Source organism: Podarcis erhardii (assembly GCF_964252035.2).
Source record: "Podarcis erhardii genome assembly, chromosome: 2".
Lineage (NCBI taxonomy): Eukaryota > Metazoa > Chordata > Lepidosauria > Squamata > Lacertidae > Podarcis > Podarcis erhardii.
The window spans coordinates 60445404-60461773 of record NC_138498.1 but is presented as its reverse complement, the minus strand read 5'-3'; the positions used below and the strand labels follow the sequence as shown (position 1 = coordinate 60461773).

The window sequence follows — 16370 nt, the reverse complement described above, 5'->3', positions numbered from 1 at the left end:
CCGGGCCTTAGTTTGCCTACCCATGGTCTAAAGGGTTAGTGTGGGGTGATCAATGAGGTCAAGGATGGTGGTGGCAAGTCTAGGGTAAAGTTGGCAGTGTCTAGGGGGTAGAATAGGTGCCAAGGGTGAGTGAAGCAAGCAAAGGTACAGCCCCTAGTATATAGCTATAGGGAGGAACTAACTTAAAGACCTTGAGCTGTGGGCTAGTCACTGATGGAGGAAGAGGGGGGCAGGGGTGTACCGCCCCTGGCACCAAAATCCTGGTGGTGTGCCATTGGGCCTCCCCCCCCCCCGGGCACCACGCCCCCAGGATGCACGGCACACCATGCCCCCACCTGCTCTTCGCCCACCACTTAGATTCCCACAGAGAATGTGTCTCAAATACAGAGACGGGCTCAGTCCCACGATCTTACCCACCCCCTGCATTCTGGATAGGTACATTCGGCCTACAACACTTAAATTTTTACAGCAAAAATATTCATCTGGAAAGACACCTTAATGCTTTTTTCAGACAGGAGAGAAATTATGCAGGAGAGATTTACATAAGTGATGTGTCCTCCTGGAAATAAGCCTCATGCTTACTGAAACAAGGAGAAGTCAGCACGCAGCTCAGCTGTCTGCCACATTTTTTTTTCCTGCATGGTTTTAATGTCACATATTACTATGTGGTGTTAATTCTTTGTTTGATGAAAGATCGTAATATCCTCTGTTGAGCTTGTGATGTGTAGTAATGGAAAAATCCCATCTCCCTCTGGAGACAGATATATGTAGATGCCAATATAGTAAGGGAGATTGTGTGTATTGCAGCAAGAGAGAAGCAGCCAGCAGGCTTCAGACTCGGCTTGCAGCTTTAATTCACTGGATAAATTTGAATCATTCACTTCACTTCCCCCATTCTGCAGTTTATCCTTCTGCAAAGTGGATAAATACCTGTTCAGTACTGAAGAAGGAGGGTATCTGATCACTACCACGGTGCCAAACGTAACAGGTTCGATCCAGACTCAGCCATGCTTAGAACAGACCCACTGAAATCTACGGGACTTAAGTAAACTCAACTGCCATTGATTTTAGTGGGTTTACTCTAAGCATGGCTTGTGGAGCAATCCAAACTTCTTGCAGCCATGTGGAGCCACCACCACCACAACAACCTGGCCAATCACAGTAGCAGCAACAGAGGGGGAGGCAGGTATTATTGGATCCCTAGGATGCTGGTCAGACCTACTTACTGCTGAGTCAGAAAGGGAGAAGGTAGTGGGATCAAAGCTGGATTAGGTGGGGGAAGGGGAAGTCAATGTGACAGGGTGAAGTCTATAGAAGGGACAGACAAACTCTGAGCCCTTGGCCTGTGTCGCTATAGAAAGTAGGCTCCATATGAACGTGCCTCCATAAAAACAATAGAAAACCTTGAACTGGATCTCAGGAAGATCAAAGACCAAAAATCCAGTAACTAAAACTCTTCTTTTCTGACATCTAGTAGTTTATGTGGATGACAGCTTTGGGATGGAAGAGCATTTTTAAACTAACAGTTTTTAAATTGAATTTTCCAAAGGGAAACAAAAGCAAATACAGTCAAACAATACAAAATAATTCCTCATATATCAAAACGTTGTGGTCTGTGCACACATGTAAGGGGCAGGAGGGCACAGAAGGAAAGGACATCTGGTGGTCCAGACCAACCTGGTGCTCAGGCAGTCAAATAAATAGTTTTGTCCAAAGGGAACCAGGCAGAGGGCCGTCTCGGTAGTGGCGCCCACCCTGTGGAATGCCCTCCCATCAGATGTCAAGGGGATAAAGAACTATCTGATGTTTAGAAGATGCCTGAAGGCAGCCCTGTTTAGGGAAGCTTTTAATGACTGATGTTTTAATGTATTTTTAATCTTTTGTTGGAAGCCGCCCAGAGTGGCTAGGGAAACCCGGCCAGATGGGCGGGGTAGAAATAATAAATTATTATTATATTATTATAAAGAGTCCATGTGCCAGATAAATGCCCATCTTTCTTGTGCTTGAGGTCAACTTATCATATGCTGCAGTTGTGTCATGTCCTCAGTCTGCTGTCCAACTGGGGTTCTGGTGGTAGACTTCTCCATGTTAACCTCCACCTGCCTCACAAAGTGCTACAACTTAAACAATGGGTTTCCCACTGCCTCAAACTGCCATTTCAAGCAGCTATGCCTGGGAATTATGAAAGGGCAACAAATCATCAGATTATTATTATTATTATTATTATTATTATTATTATTAATTTTACTGCCAATAAGTGGCTGGGGGAAGAGATGTAAGGGCTTTTAAAAATTATTATTATTTTATTTTTTTTTACCTCAAGTGCCAAAATAATTTGGCAGGCTCTGGACAGGCTCTTTGACATGGGAAGTGGGTGCCATTTTCTGTTCTACCTCATTCACTTAATATGTATTGGACCATTGTGGTCACAGACTCACAATGCCTGCATAACAATGAGACTTTCAAGGGAAATATGGCAGCATTCCAAAACAGAGGTTAATGCTTAAGCTGTGAGGGAAAATAGCAGTTTTGACACTAATATATAAACATTGCTGGGAGGACATGAAAAAATAGTGGCACCCTTCCAAATTAAAATAAAAGGTTAATAGAGGGATACTGCTGGGGTCAAGGTTTTTTATTTCAGTTGGCTAAGTGATTTAGATGACAACCTTCAAACATTTATAAAAGGTATTATTACTGGGAAATGTTCTGCTTAATGGAAGAACAGAAGCCATGCCTCTGCTTATATGAACAACTGTTTTACAGTTCTTTATATGTAGTTTTCAAAACCCTTCAACTGTTAAAAGGAAAAGCAGTGTAAGGATGCAATAATACTCATTAGTTTAGCTCATTTGCTGTAGAGTAATGCCAAGCAACAGGTGTGATGCTTACCTGTGTATAGGAAGGTATACAAAAGTAAGTATGCATCTCTCCATTTATTTGGGTGAGCAAAAGGCATCATCACAGTTCAAGGACACAGTTCAAGCAAGCAAAATCACTTGAGGATATGGAACAAGGCCAGTGAGTTGTGTGCTCCAATGAAAGGTGTGCCATAGTGAGAGTCCAGAAAGTAAGATTGCCCCAGATGGCCACATTTAGGGCCAGGGCCTGAGGATTCTCACCCCTCGATTACCGTAGATCTTATCATCTCAGTGATTCAGGAGTCTCCTCAGAACACCATGGGCATATCATTCCATCAGAAATAAATTCTTCACATAGTGTACATGTTTTAAACAAACAAAATTAAATAAAAGAACTGAGCCTTGGCTATGCAGCTTGTGTTCTTATGCATAAGGTAAGATTTAAGGGGGGTGTGTGTTTAGTTCAGATTTAACCACAAAACCTAGGGCTTGCCAATCAGAAGGTCGGCTTTTTGAATCCCTGCGACGGGGTGAGCTGCCGTTGCTCAGTCCCTGCTCCTGCCAACCTAGCAGTTCGAAAGCACAAAGTGCAAGTAGATAGACAGGTACCCCTCTGGCAGGAAAGTAAATGGCACTTCCATGCACTGCTCTGGTTTGCCAGAAGCGGCTTAGTCATGCTGGCCACATGACCTGGGAGCTGCAAACAAACTCTGGCTCCATCGGCTTATAGAGCGAGATGAGCATGCAACCCCAGAGTCGTTCACGACTGGACCAAACGGTGAGGGGGTACCTTTACCTTTTAACCAGTGATCCATGGAGGATTTAGTGAACTGCCAATAGAAATATTGAAACCCTGTATGGATTCATAGTCCAGATCCAGACTAAAATTGGAAATGGGAAAATCAGCCAATGTAAGGGTGTGATACTGATCGTCAGTGCTCTTAGCCTCTTAGGACATCATGTATCTTTATCACTTCAGAAGATATTGCCTAGTTGTACTTGCAGCTCCTGTGATCACATGGAGACAAGGTATCTATGGAGGACTAAAGAATCTTTTTTTGTCTTTAGGGTAGAAGAAAGTTTTAAAACCTTATTCTGGTCCATATTTGGTTTGTCTGAGGTAATATCAGTGGTGCTGAAGTACGACCACAAGTTTATTGAGAACATTGGATATGTCCTCTATGGAGTTTATAACGTCACCATGGTGGTTGTGCTCCTCAACATGTTAATAGCCATGATCAACAATTCCTATCAGGAAATTGAGGTAAGGTACATAAAATGTGATGATGTAGCAAATTTGATTGGTGACTATATATTATGAAAAGGAAGATCATCTTTTTTTCTCACTTGGTCATTTATAAATTTCTAGCCCACTCTTCCTCCCAAAGGAGCCCAGTTCCATCACTGTGGCCTTTGCTCTCTCTAAGGACAAAATCCATCTCTATCCAGTGGGTTTCCTCTATTTAATTTGCAAATGATTTCAAGATCACTTGAGGCAACATTTCTGTGTACAGTATTTCTAATCTGGGTTTGGGTGATGGGGCACAATATGGCTAAACCTGCCCCCAGCCTACTAACCATAAAATAGGATGGTTGTTTGCTGCTACCTCTTTGTAAAGTAGTTATATTTGAATCCCTGTGAAACACAACATTACACCAGAAGAGAGGTTTTTAAAAGCTCAGTAAGCATCCTGCATTTATCATGGTGCAGATTTAAGAATGGACTGTCAGCAGATGCCACATTCTCTTACTGACGCTGATAGCTTTTTGGTTTTCACTCAGCAAACAATAATTAATCTGAAGATCCGAAGGTACAAGTGGAAAGACAGAAGAAAGATGCCATTTAGATCAAATCAGGCAGTGCTCACCTTGAATTGCCCTCCCACAATTGTTATTTGTGTCTTGGCTCCTTTGACAGTCATGTAGCAGTGAATTTTTTAAACTGAGAAATGAACTTGTTTGCACATCCTACGTCTGAAAAAGAACCACGTTATAGGAATAAGACCATATCAAGAAAGAAAGAAAAGGCCTGATTATAATCCTACCAGAAGGGATGAGATGTCCAGAGTGCTATGTGAGGATCTCTAGTGGATCAAATGCCAAAGAACTGGAAGACATCGCCAGGAAGTTATGAGCAGCATTTTTGCAGACGGTTACTTCAGGACAAAACATTTTTGTGGGAATATGGTCATTTGTCCATAAGAGCATGGGCAAAAGTTCTTATTATTGCAAGGATGATTTCATAGCAGAAAGCATTGCTTGGAAGCATGATCAACGCGTGGACAGCTCATGCCATCCAATGATTGGTCCACGTAGTATAACATGATCAAATACGTGGTCTGGTGTGAGAACATGAGACTAATGTATTGTATTGTCTTTTATCTGCTGACTGAGGCAAAGCTCTCTCCTTGAATTTGTATCTTTTCTGGGACTCACAATAAAGGTTGGGGCAGCAGCAGCTTCTAGAGAGAGCTGCGGCCAGACTTCTTCAACCCATCTTGGCGTGAGACTGATTATTTACGGATGGCGAGCTGGTTCTCGTCATTTGGTGCCCCGTGTGACTACCTTCAGACTCCACGTTGTTTCTCATCGTTCAGCGCTCACCACACCTTTTTCATCCGCTTCGGATCCCAGTGAGTGCTCCCTGTCCTTCTGCCTTTGTGGGGCAGTCTCTTTCGGACTTCGACTGATTTCGGACTTTGGGGCTGCGGCCCTCTCAGCACTCACCGCGCCCGGCACGGGTTTCAGACGCGTCTTTCATCCACTTTGGATCCCCGGTGAGTGCTCCCACCCTTTTTGCTATTATGGGGCAGTCTCTTTCGGCGCCACAAAAGAATTTTTTTGATGAACTTAAGTTCCCTCTTGCCAGTAACAACCTTGTTGTACTTGATGCCGACCTCAAAGCGCTTATATTAGCTCTGGACACCCACTGCCCCTGGTATCCTCAAAATGGCACTTTGAATTTAAAAGACTGGGAAAAAATAGGGCAATTTTTCCAGAACCATCCTAAAATTGATATCAAAGTTTTGCATGCCTGGTGTAAAGTCTACAAAGCTATGTCAAGCTTAACTCCTGCAAATATCCTCCTGGCTGCCTCATTGCCTGTTTCACCTGTCCTTTTGGCTCCTCCTTTGCCTCTGCATCCCACGTTGCCTTCTTCGAATCCTCCGGTTTATGTACCTCCAAAGCCCCTACCTCCTCTGCCCAAGGCATCTGGCACCGCTTCCACCCCACTTCAAGAGGCCCTTCGCGCCGCTGCTCCGTTGCTGGCCTTTGATTCTACAACTCCTAATCTCTTTCCTGTGATTGCTCCTGCCGCCCCGGGGGGAGGCCCAGCCTGGCACGAACAGTTTGATTTGAGGAAGCTTTGTCTTCTGTACCTGATGACAAAAATGAGCGAGATGGCCGTTGGGGCAGCGTCAGACAGGATCCTACAGAGCCTTCTGGACAATTTGTCGATTGCTTGTATAACACCCTTAAGCGACAAGTTCAAGACGTAGCAGCCCAAGAAGTGATTGTCCGCCAGCTTGCGTTTGATAATGCGAATGAGGACTGTAAGCAAGCACTATGCCCTTTGATGACAACTCCCAATATAGCCATTGCAGATATGCTTAAAGCCTGCCAATCGGTGAGGACTGATTGCCTGCTAGCCACGGCTTTGTCCACCACCGTGTCCCAAAATCCTGCCAAGGATAAAACCTGTTTTGGATGTGGCGAAGTGGGTCATTTTCATGCGCAGTGTAGATCTACCACACAGCTATGTCACCCCAGCACAAAGTGCCCCATCTTTGATACAGGCCAGGACTTGTCAATTTTATGAAGCACATCTTAGATCTCACACTGGCCACCCTGGGTATTTGGCAGAAGGGATTTTACGCCTGCTGAACTTCACTTCGTCTTCGCCCAAGAAGACACCAGCGCCTTGCGACCGTATTTTACGCTGTCTGCCTGTGGGAATCTGCCTTCTGACCTCAACCCGCCCTGCAGCTGGAGACATCGCCATATTGACGTGCCCTGGATGGAGTCACCTTCTACAGCTGTTCCAGTGTTTCCCGGCACGTTGAAAGGCCATCTTCGTCTCTACCACATTGGCCTCCCTTTTCCCTGGGAAGCCACTTCAACCATCAAATATCATGACAGTTTTGTTGCCTCTTGTTTGGGAAGTGAGCCTGCCTTTGAAGGATGCCCTCGCTATACTGGCATCGCTTGGATTTTACCCCCCAGATCTCTTCTTCTTCTCTCCTCCCTCAGGAGTCCTGCCCCATGGTGTGTTCCCCTGAGCATGTACAGAAAGCTGTCTTGGAACTATTGTGGACTCTTGGCAGGACAGGGGGTGAGGAGGTTTCAGTGTGTTCCAGTTGTTTCATTCTTGTGCTTTGGCATGGTTCCCGGACAGAGAGCAAGTTGCAATGTGGTTCTTTAGCAGGGCCTGAGAAGACAATGGGCTCTGTTCTCTACCTTGTTGCAATCTTTTTAGTTACAGCAAGCGGGATATGCTTGGCTAGTGCCTTTTTTTAGCTGCTGAGAAAAATGATTTTGAAATAAATGTCAGAAATAAGAGATATAGCGCTTAAAATTTTTTATGTTTTAGCTGTAATCCTTGCTTCCTAAGATGGAGTTTGTGCCTTGATTCATTTTCATTGTTGTATGTATATATCTGATCGATTGACTAATATCTCTGCTACTACTGATTATATGGAACAAATGATAGCCCATAATTCTTTGAATCCACCCAAAGGTTTTGATCCATGGAATGGTTGTTTTCTTGGCTACCTAATAGAACATGGTTAAGAAAAATTTTGCTAATTGTACTAATGGTCCCTCTTATAATATAAACAAGAAAAGAGGGGATGTGGGAATATGGTCATTTGTCCATAAGAGCATGGGCAAAAGTTCTTATTATTGCAAGGATGATTCCATAGCAGAAAGCATTGCTTGGAAGCATGAGCAGCGCGTGGACAGCTCATGCCATCCAATGATTGGTCCACGTAGTATAACATGATCAAATACGTGGTCTGGTGTGAGAACATGAGACTAATGTATTGTATTGTCTTTTATCTGCTGACTGAGGCAAAGCTCTCTCCTTGAATTTGTATCTTTTCTGGGACTCACAATAAAGGTTGGGGCGGCAGCAGCTTCTAGAGAGAGCTGCGGCCAGACTTCTTCAACCCATCTTGGCGTGAGACTGATTATTTACGGATGGCGAGCTGGTTCTCGTCACATTTTGGCACCTGTGCAAGAAGATCAAAATCAAAAGCACTTTTTAAAGCACCTTTTCAAGACTGTTCTAGTAACAATGAGCTTACCTATCCAGGAGCCTGTGTGTTTTGTTTAAAGTTTGGGAAAGGTCTGGGTTGCAAGCCAGACTTTAATTTATAGGGATGAGGAGCAACCATTGCTTCTTTATCCCAGAATTCCTAGGTGTATGACCTGACATCTGTAGTTCCTAGGAGGGACTAATTCAGCCTGCAATTTCCATCTGGGACTGAGTCTATAAACAACCTCATGCCTCCAAGATAAGCCTAGGTTTTGTACATCCCACCCTCCCTTATTTATTTAAAAGCATGTACACACTGCTTAGTATTTCTTTTTTAATCTTGCCTGAGGAAGACATCTGGAGAATCAAAAGTTTGCTGCTCTTTTGAGACATTTTGGTTGGTCCCAACAAATGTATTGCCCATCTGTGGAATGATATAAACTGGGTTGTCTTCTGAAATGGTAATATTGCCATCTTTTAAAAAGCAACCCCCCCCCCTTTGTTTCTTTTGCAGGAGGATGCAGATGTGGAATGGAAGTTTGCACGTGCCAAGCTTTGGCTTTCATATTTTGATGAGGGAAGGACTCTACCTGCTCCTTTTAACCTAGTGCCAAGCCCTAAGTCGTTTTATTATCTCATAATGAGAATTAAAATGTGCCTCATAAAACTCTGCAAATCCAAGGCCAAAAACTGTGAAAATGATCTCGAGATGGGCATGCTGAATTCCAAGCTAAGGGTATGTCCTTTTATTTCTAACAAAAGTTGTGGGTGGGGTATTGTTCATTCATCCTTTCATTTAATCATTTTGTTTAAACCAGTGTTCTTCAACCTTGAGTCCCCAGATGTTGCTGGATGACAGCTCTCATTGTCATCAGATAGCTTAGCCAGTGGTCATGTTTGATGGAAGTCCACCAAGAATTGAAGCTGAAGAACACTGCTTTAAAAATGTGGTGGCCAGCCTTAATGGAAATGTGACACAATATGAGAGAGTGTCACTCTAGTGCAGGCTTCTTCATACTCAGCCCTCCAGATGTTTTTGGCCTACAACTCCCATGATCCCTAGCTAGAAGGACCAGTGGTCGGGGATGATGGGAATTGTAGTCTCAAACATCTGGAGGGCCAAGGTTGAAGAAGCCTGCTCTAGCGCTCCTAAAGCTAAAATACATCCACAGTCTCCCTGTGCATTGGTGTGGCTTGAATTTGCTCTGCAGAGTCATAGAAAAAGCAATTGTGCAGCAAGGAGAACAGGAAGCAAATGTAAAGGACCCCTGGATGGTTAGGTCCAGTCAAAGGAGACTATGGGGTGCGGCACTCATCTCACTTCAGGCCAAGGGAGCCGGCGTTTGTCCACAGACAGCTTTCCTGGTCATGTGGCTGCACTGTGCTATAGCCAGATGCATCAGCTGCTATTCAAGAATGTTATCCTATTGCTGGTTCTTTGTCCAGAGTTTATGAAGTTGGGGGTGGAGTAGAGGGGGGGGGGTAGAGACAAAAAAGAGAATTTTATTACAATGATATGACCCCCGCATCTCAATGTATAGTTTTTCTCAGCAGCAAAATAATCATGACACTCCCCCCCCCAAAAAAAAAATTAGACGGCAGGTGTTCACTCAGACCATGACTTTCAAAACCTCATAGGCTTTGAACCTGCACAGTCTTCCCCAGGGGTTTGACGAAGAAAACTCGCCAATAATTACAGTAATATCAGTTACATAGAAACTGCTCTTTTTAGTGATGAATTAGCTCCTTCTGGCTTAATTTGGAACTGGCCTTGGCAAACTGAGCTATTTTCCAAAAGAAAGTCAGTTCTCTCTCCACACCCTGCTGACCAATTCCAAATTCAAAAACTTTCTCAGGCTGATGTCACTGAGAATGCAGCAAGGTTTCCAGTTGTGTCTCTCAATCCATTCCACAACCTCCATGAAACCTTGGGTCCTGCTCCGCTGCTCCTTCCTTTTTCCAGAACATTCCTAACAAAGGCAGCCAGGTCTGTTTCTATAGATGGGTGCTTGTCTTTCCTGCTCTTTTGTTTCCTCCATCCGTCCTGTGCATTGCTTCTATAGCAGTGTCCTAGGTGCAAGAAAAAATCCTGGGGAATGTAGTTCTCTAAGCCATCGAAATCTTTTTATTTTATTTTATTTTATTTTTTATTAATTGACATCCAAGGATATCATACACAATCTTAAATACACGTACAAAGAAAAGGTAAAACTAATAATAATAATAATAATAATAGCAACCTTAAATAATTATACCGTTAAATATTGATTTAAACTTGTACTTATATGTGCTCTTTTCTTATACTTTCTAACTAAACAAAAACAAACCAAAGTAAAATCCAATAAACTAAACTATGTCAAAATAGACTTCCAGTCATTTCCTGATGTAAGTTACATTTACAACTTTTACAACTTGTACTTTTACTTCTTACCTTACTCTTAATATATTTTCTAATACTTTCTTATAAAATATTGTACCATTTTTCCTAATTTAATAATGTTTAATTTACACAAGGGTCATTCAAACATTGCCATAGAAGTTATGTCATTATATTTTTGTAGGTGTTTCTTGAACTTATCCCATTTTTGCGTGAATGATTGTTTTGTATTTCCCTTTAATCTATTTGTCAAATGAGCCATTTCTCCATAGTCTAGTAACTTATTCTGCCATTCCCTTACTGTTGGTACTTTTCCCCCTTTCCAGTTTGAGGCAATTAATAACCGGGCAGCGGCTGTTGACTAAGCCATCTAAATCAACGGTATGGGCTGTGGTATCCTGGATAACTATGTTTTCCAAGCTATCTGGTTCCTGAGATGTTGCTGAAATATTTTAGGCTACAGGTGCTGGGGCCCTCCAGAGGCTGTTGGACTCCAGCTCCCATCAGCCCCAGTCAGCTTGACAAATAGTCAGGGGTGATGAGTCAGTTGAGCAACAACAGGAGGACCACAGGTTTCCTGCTCCTGTTCTAGGGTATCCAAAGCGAGCATCTTTGGATAAGCCTCCCCCTGAACACAGCAGTTGTACCTGCAGGGTGTCCTTCACCCTTATCAACTGAAAAGATCATCTGGAGGAGTGAGAAACAGGACCATATCCACTGTAGTGTTGTTGTTTTGAAGTTTTATTACAACAGTAGGTTCCTTAATAAAGCTTCGGGAACCACTGTGTATGGGAAAGGAACTAGAAAGAGAAATTTGGATACACACCAAAGAATATGTGACATCGCAACCAAGTAAGCAGCAGAGCATCTCAAGCTCCATTGTACAAAAAGAACAAAATATGGTAGGGATAGATTACCATTTCTGTAATTTTCTGTTTCTGATGCATGAGGAGAACGCTGCATATTTAAAGAGCTTTATAGATCCTTCAGAGCATAATCAGCTGAAAAAGTGGCTTCAAAGGATTTTCAAGCTCCTTTCCAAGGCCATACAATCAGCGGAAACAGTGATTTTTCCAAGTGTGTTTCAGAGAACTGAATTCCTCAGTGAGAAAATCAATAATGAAGGGCAAGCTTCCTTGAAAGTCAGCTACTCCCCCCCCCCCGGCACACTACTGATTTCCTCCTTTGTTGTAGAGCCATAGGGACCGTTGGATATATTCTGGGAAATCCCCCACCCGTATCACCGAGTGGCCCAATAGAATTGTTGCTAGCAGTTTGTGGAAAATAACTAGGCATATGTAGCCTAGTTAACATATGTAGCCTAATAACATATGTAGGATGCTACATATGTCCCAGAACCCTCTGCATCTATAGACAGCATAGAAAGGGACTGTTGTGGGAAGTAAATTCATAAACCTCATAATTTCTGTTCTGAAATAAGTGGTTGCACTTTGTCCCTACCTGTCCCTGCTCCACTACATTACTGGTTGTACTGGGCAGAGATAGAGATAGAGATGATAGAGATAGAGATAGAGATAGAGATAGAGATAGAGATAGAGATAGAGATAGAGATAGAGATAGAGATAGAGATAGAGAGAGAATTTTTCACTAGGTGTTTCATGAAGCAGAAAGCCCCAACTATTTAGCATTCTGGGCTGTTAACCAGCAATCTGTCTAACGAAGGAAAGGTCAGCAGCCAGCCAGCAGCATAATAATGCACACTGGGTGGGAAGAAAAAAGCAGATGAGAGGACATAATCAAATACCTTATTTAGTTCTGGTAGAACTGAAAAGGAATGTGCAGCAGGTCAGCAGAAGGTGGTGGAGCAGAACACCTGAATGTGCAAATCTCCAGCGTAGTTATGGGATGGAACAAGAGGGATCCTTTCATTCCTAGGTGCAGCCAACTGTGATACCAATTCTGGAATAACCCTTTGCTTTATGAATTTCACCCATCTGTAAAGCACCTTACGTAATCTACTTAAACCTCCATCTTAATATACATCCTTGAAGTAAAGAAAAGTCACAAAGGCAGAGAGAAAATGGGTTTTTCTCTTTTTCATTTTCACTTCATCCCATTATCTACAATAAATCACCACCATCAAAAAAAGGGAGATGCACCAGTTTGATGAGGATAGACTACTGCCAACACATAACTCCTGTGCTTAAAAGCTTTCACGGGCTGCCCATATGTTCCTGGGCCAGGGCCAAGGTTCTCATATTAATTTAGAAAGCCCTTAACAACTTGCGTCCAGGATCTCCTAAGGGCCACCTGATCCCTTATATCCTTGCCCAATCACAGAGATCTTCAGGTCCAAGCTTGTGGAACTCCCGCCTGACTGAGATTTGACAGGCATCCACTTTCCTAAATTTCAAGCACGCAACAAATAATTTCTTATTACACTGGGCATTTTAAAGTAGTGTTTTGTTTCTTGGATGAATTTTACTTGTTCTTATTCTTTGTATACTGCTTAGAAATTCTCAATATTAAGCAGCATATAAATACCCAAAATAACAAACAAACCAACACCAGCCCAGAAACTTTGTAACAACAATTGTCTATTGTGGGGCCTGATGAAACACATGATCTCTTTGGAAGTATGGCCCCACAGCCCCTTACTGAGCATGTTTCTCCTTCACACAATTCATATGCGAAGGGGGGCAGTGTAGGTAGGTAAAGATTTAAGATTTCAATTGTACAAGGCCACACTGAGTGGGTGAATGTTTTCCAACACCCTTCTATTGAAATCTACACTGATGTCCCTACAATCGTTAAGCACTGGGTTGTATGAGAAACGTCTGAAGAGTTCATACCTCACTTAAACACTAGGACCAGATTCTATTTTCACAAAGTGCTATGCATTCAACAGTTTTTCATCTACTGTAAAAGTGTGAATTGCCAGAAGCACATAGCAAAAGAAAACTAAGTAATCTGGAATATGAGACTTTGTCTTCGGATGTAATAATATCAGGTCGTTTCTTTGCACAATGCAGCTCACCCCTTGCAAGGTGTTATTAGCCATCCTTTTCTTAGAACTTCACTTCTACTGCTTTCATAAGAACATTTCTTCATTGGTGATGTGCTCTACATTTGTACATTTCAGAAAGTCCGTTTCGAGTCCAGTACTCAAAATTCAGACTTTACTGTGAAGAATGCCTACAACAAGCCCACAAGATACCAGGTAATGGCAATGCAAAAAAAGGAAAGGTGTGGCATAGGAAAACATAAATATGTCAGAAGAGGTTCTGCTTACATGTTTGTGGTCTACACTTTGATCCTACACATGTCCACTTAGAAGGAAACCAATCTTTAGCCATTTCCAGAGAGATAGTCACCAGAGGGATAGTTTCTCGAAAAATAAACAATCAAAGGGTCTTGTGACATCTTAAGAAATTTATTATGGGATATGTTTTAGTAGACTTCATAAGTGAGATAGAGTCCATGAAAGCTCATGCAATAACAAATGTGTTACTCAAAACAAAACAAAAAAATTCTTTCCAGTAGCACCGTAGAGACCAACTAAGTTTGTTATTGGTATGAGCTTTTGTATGCATGCACACAAAAGCTCATACCAATAACAAACTTAGTTGGTCTCTAAGGTGCTAATGGAAGGATTTTATTTTATTTTATTTTATTTTATTGACTATGGCAGACCAACACGGCTACCTCCTTGTAACTAAATGTGTTACTCTTTAAGCTTTAACATACCCTTCCTTCCTAGTAACTATGCCTAAGATCTCGACCTTAGTATTTTGTAGATGACATTCATTCATAAAAAAGCACAAAAGTCAACTTAAAGACCATTCCAAGGCAATGCAGGCTATATTATACTTTATGGTATACAAGTACTAGCAGCAGATATGACACCCTCAGTTATAGAGGTGACCATTCATTTAATATCAAGCTCATGTAACTCTCTGTTTAATTCCCATGATAAAGCAAATCAAACAAAAATCTTTAAATGTTAGGTTGCACGGTACCATTCAAAACACACCTCAGGTATATTAGTTACATAATACTTTAAAACAAACAAAGAAAGGATTGCAGTGTTTTATTTTGGAAATTGCACGGAAGAAGCAATCTACATATCTCTTTTGAGATTAATAAGAGAATCACTTCCGCAAGCTCTCATTCACATCACTGTTTTGTTCTTTATATAACGTTAAATGTTTTGAATTTGTTCTGATCTGTTTGTAGCCTCTGGTGTATTAACTGAAGTTCAGTGGATTCTGTTGCAAAACAATAATTAGGATGGAAATGATAGAATAACAATCTAGACCCATTGCTAAATAAACTTCTTTTGTTGCAAGATTTGCAGAAGTTTACCAGAGCAATCCTAACCTCTGATTCATGCTGCAGGTAATGAGTTAGGATGCAGCAGTGTTCCTCTGCAGCATTCTGCTAGGGGGTCTCTAGTAATGCCTGGTTAGAATTGCTCCTTTCCTTCGGATAGAATTGCCCTTACAGTGCAATTAACTACTGGAGTTGAGTGGGACCAAATGCATCCTGGGGAAATGAGAATGGCAGGTAGCTGCATCTGCGCTTGATTCTGTACTTCTAAACACCGCTGCCCTGCCACCCTAGAAAAGAAAGGGAGGGGAAGTAAAATAGATGCCACAAACCATTTTTAGACCTTGCTGATACTCATCTTGCTACTATCTTAAGATTGCTTTTTAAAGGATTAGACAAATTCATGGGGGATGTATCATTGATTATTTGGTGCGATAGCAAAATGGAACCTCTATGTGATCAAAGGCAGAATATCAGAAGCTTCCCAGGTGTGTCTGTCTAGTCAATATTTGAAACACAAGGATGCTGGACTAAAGAGACCTTTGCATCAAGGCTCTTGTGGGTCTTTCACTTCTAGCCTTATAATTTACTCATCTGCATGAGGCTTTGGTCAATCATAGTGGAAAGTGATGCATGGCTTTCTACCAATGCCAGCTATTAAGTCATTTACCATTCTGGCTCCAGATGGTCTTCAACAGATAATGAATGTATTTTTCAAGGAAAGCTCCTAAAAGCCGAGCCAGAATTTTGAGTTGTGAGGGTAAAGCTTGAGAAAGATAGAACTGATTTGCTTGTGGGCCAAACCAGGATGGCAGGCCATGCGGCCAGCAGTCAGGAGTGGATATTTGGCAACTGGAATCTTCTCTAAATCAGGTCCAAGGATGAAGTTTCACAAGATCAGGTGGGGAACATCACTGCAAGGAGGAAAAAAGGGAGTTGGAAGACAGCACCTTGAAAAACAGAGACCGTATGGGACAGATTTAAAGGAAGTGAATGCGGGAGAAAGTTCTAGTTTAATTGCTTTGTGCAAGAGATGGAGAATTGATGGATCCAGGAACATCTCTGAAGGGGGAATGGTTGGAGCAGCAGTGCTGCCCTCCATACAATGTTACTACTGCTGCTCACTAGCTCAGGGCAAGGTGAGTCAAGGTGATGCCAAGATTGCTGGAAGTCTGAGTTGGCCTTCACACACATCCCATGCACTACTGCTGGATGGATCAAAAGTCCACCTAGTCCAGCAGCCACAGGTGCCAGTGGTAAGGCCATAAATAAGATATGAAGGTAGTTGCCCTACCTTCTGTTGCTCCCCAAGCCTTCAGTGGTATAATGTCACTGAACCTGGAGTTTTTATATAACCATCATGACCAGCAGGCATTGGGAGACCTATATTCCCTAGGAAGAATCTCTCCCCCCACCCAAAAAAAATCACCCCTCTGCAATGGCCCCTTACAACTTTTTTTTCTCGCCATCTGTCCTTCCAAACATATTTAAAATTGTTGGCAGGGAGCAGAATATACATGTGATAATGGGTGAGAGTGGAAAGGGTTAAGGACTCTCTTCCGTCCATCAGTTCTCCCTGCCATTG

At 42.4% G+C, this 16370-nt stretch overlaps 1 protein-coding gene across 2 annotated transcripts in view; it reads left to right on the top strand.

The window, feature by feature from the left end:
* The window catches only part of TRPC7 (transient receptor potential cation channel subfamily C member 7), a 122801-nt gene that overhangs the window by 95080 nt on the left and 11351 nt on the right, over positions 1-16370 (top strand). Inside the window, exons 8-10 of one of the 2 annotated variants that reach the window (XM_081850356.1) lie at positions 3930-4125; positions 8633-8854; positions 13599-13676. In XM_081850356.1, coding sequence (XP_081706482.1) covers positions 3930-4125; positions 8633-8854; positions 13599-13676 — 496 coding nt within the window. The remainder of the gene's footprint in view (positions 1-3929; positions 4126-8632; positions 8855-13598; positions 13677-16370) is intronic. The other variant, XM_081850355.1, reaches the window with a different exon arrangement.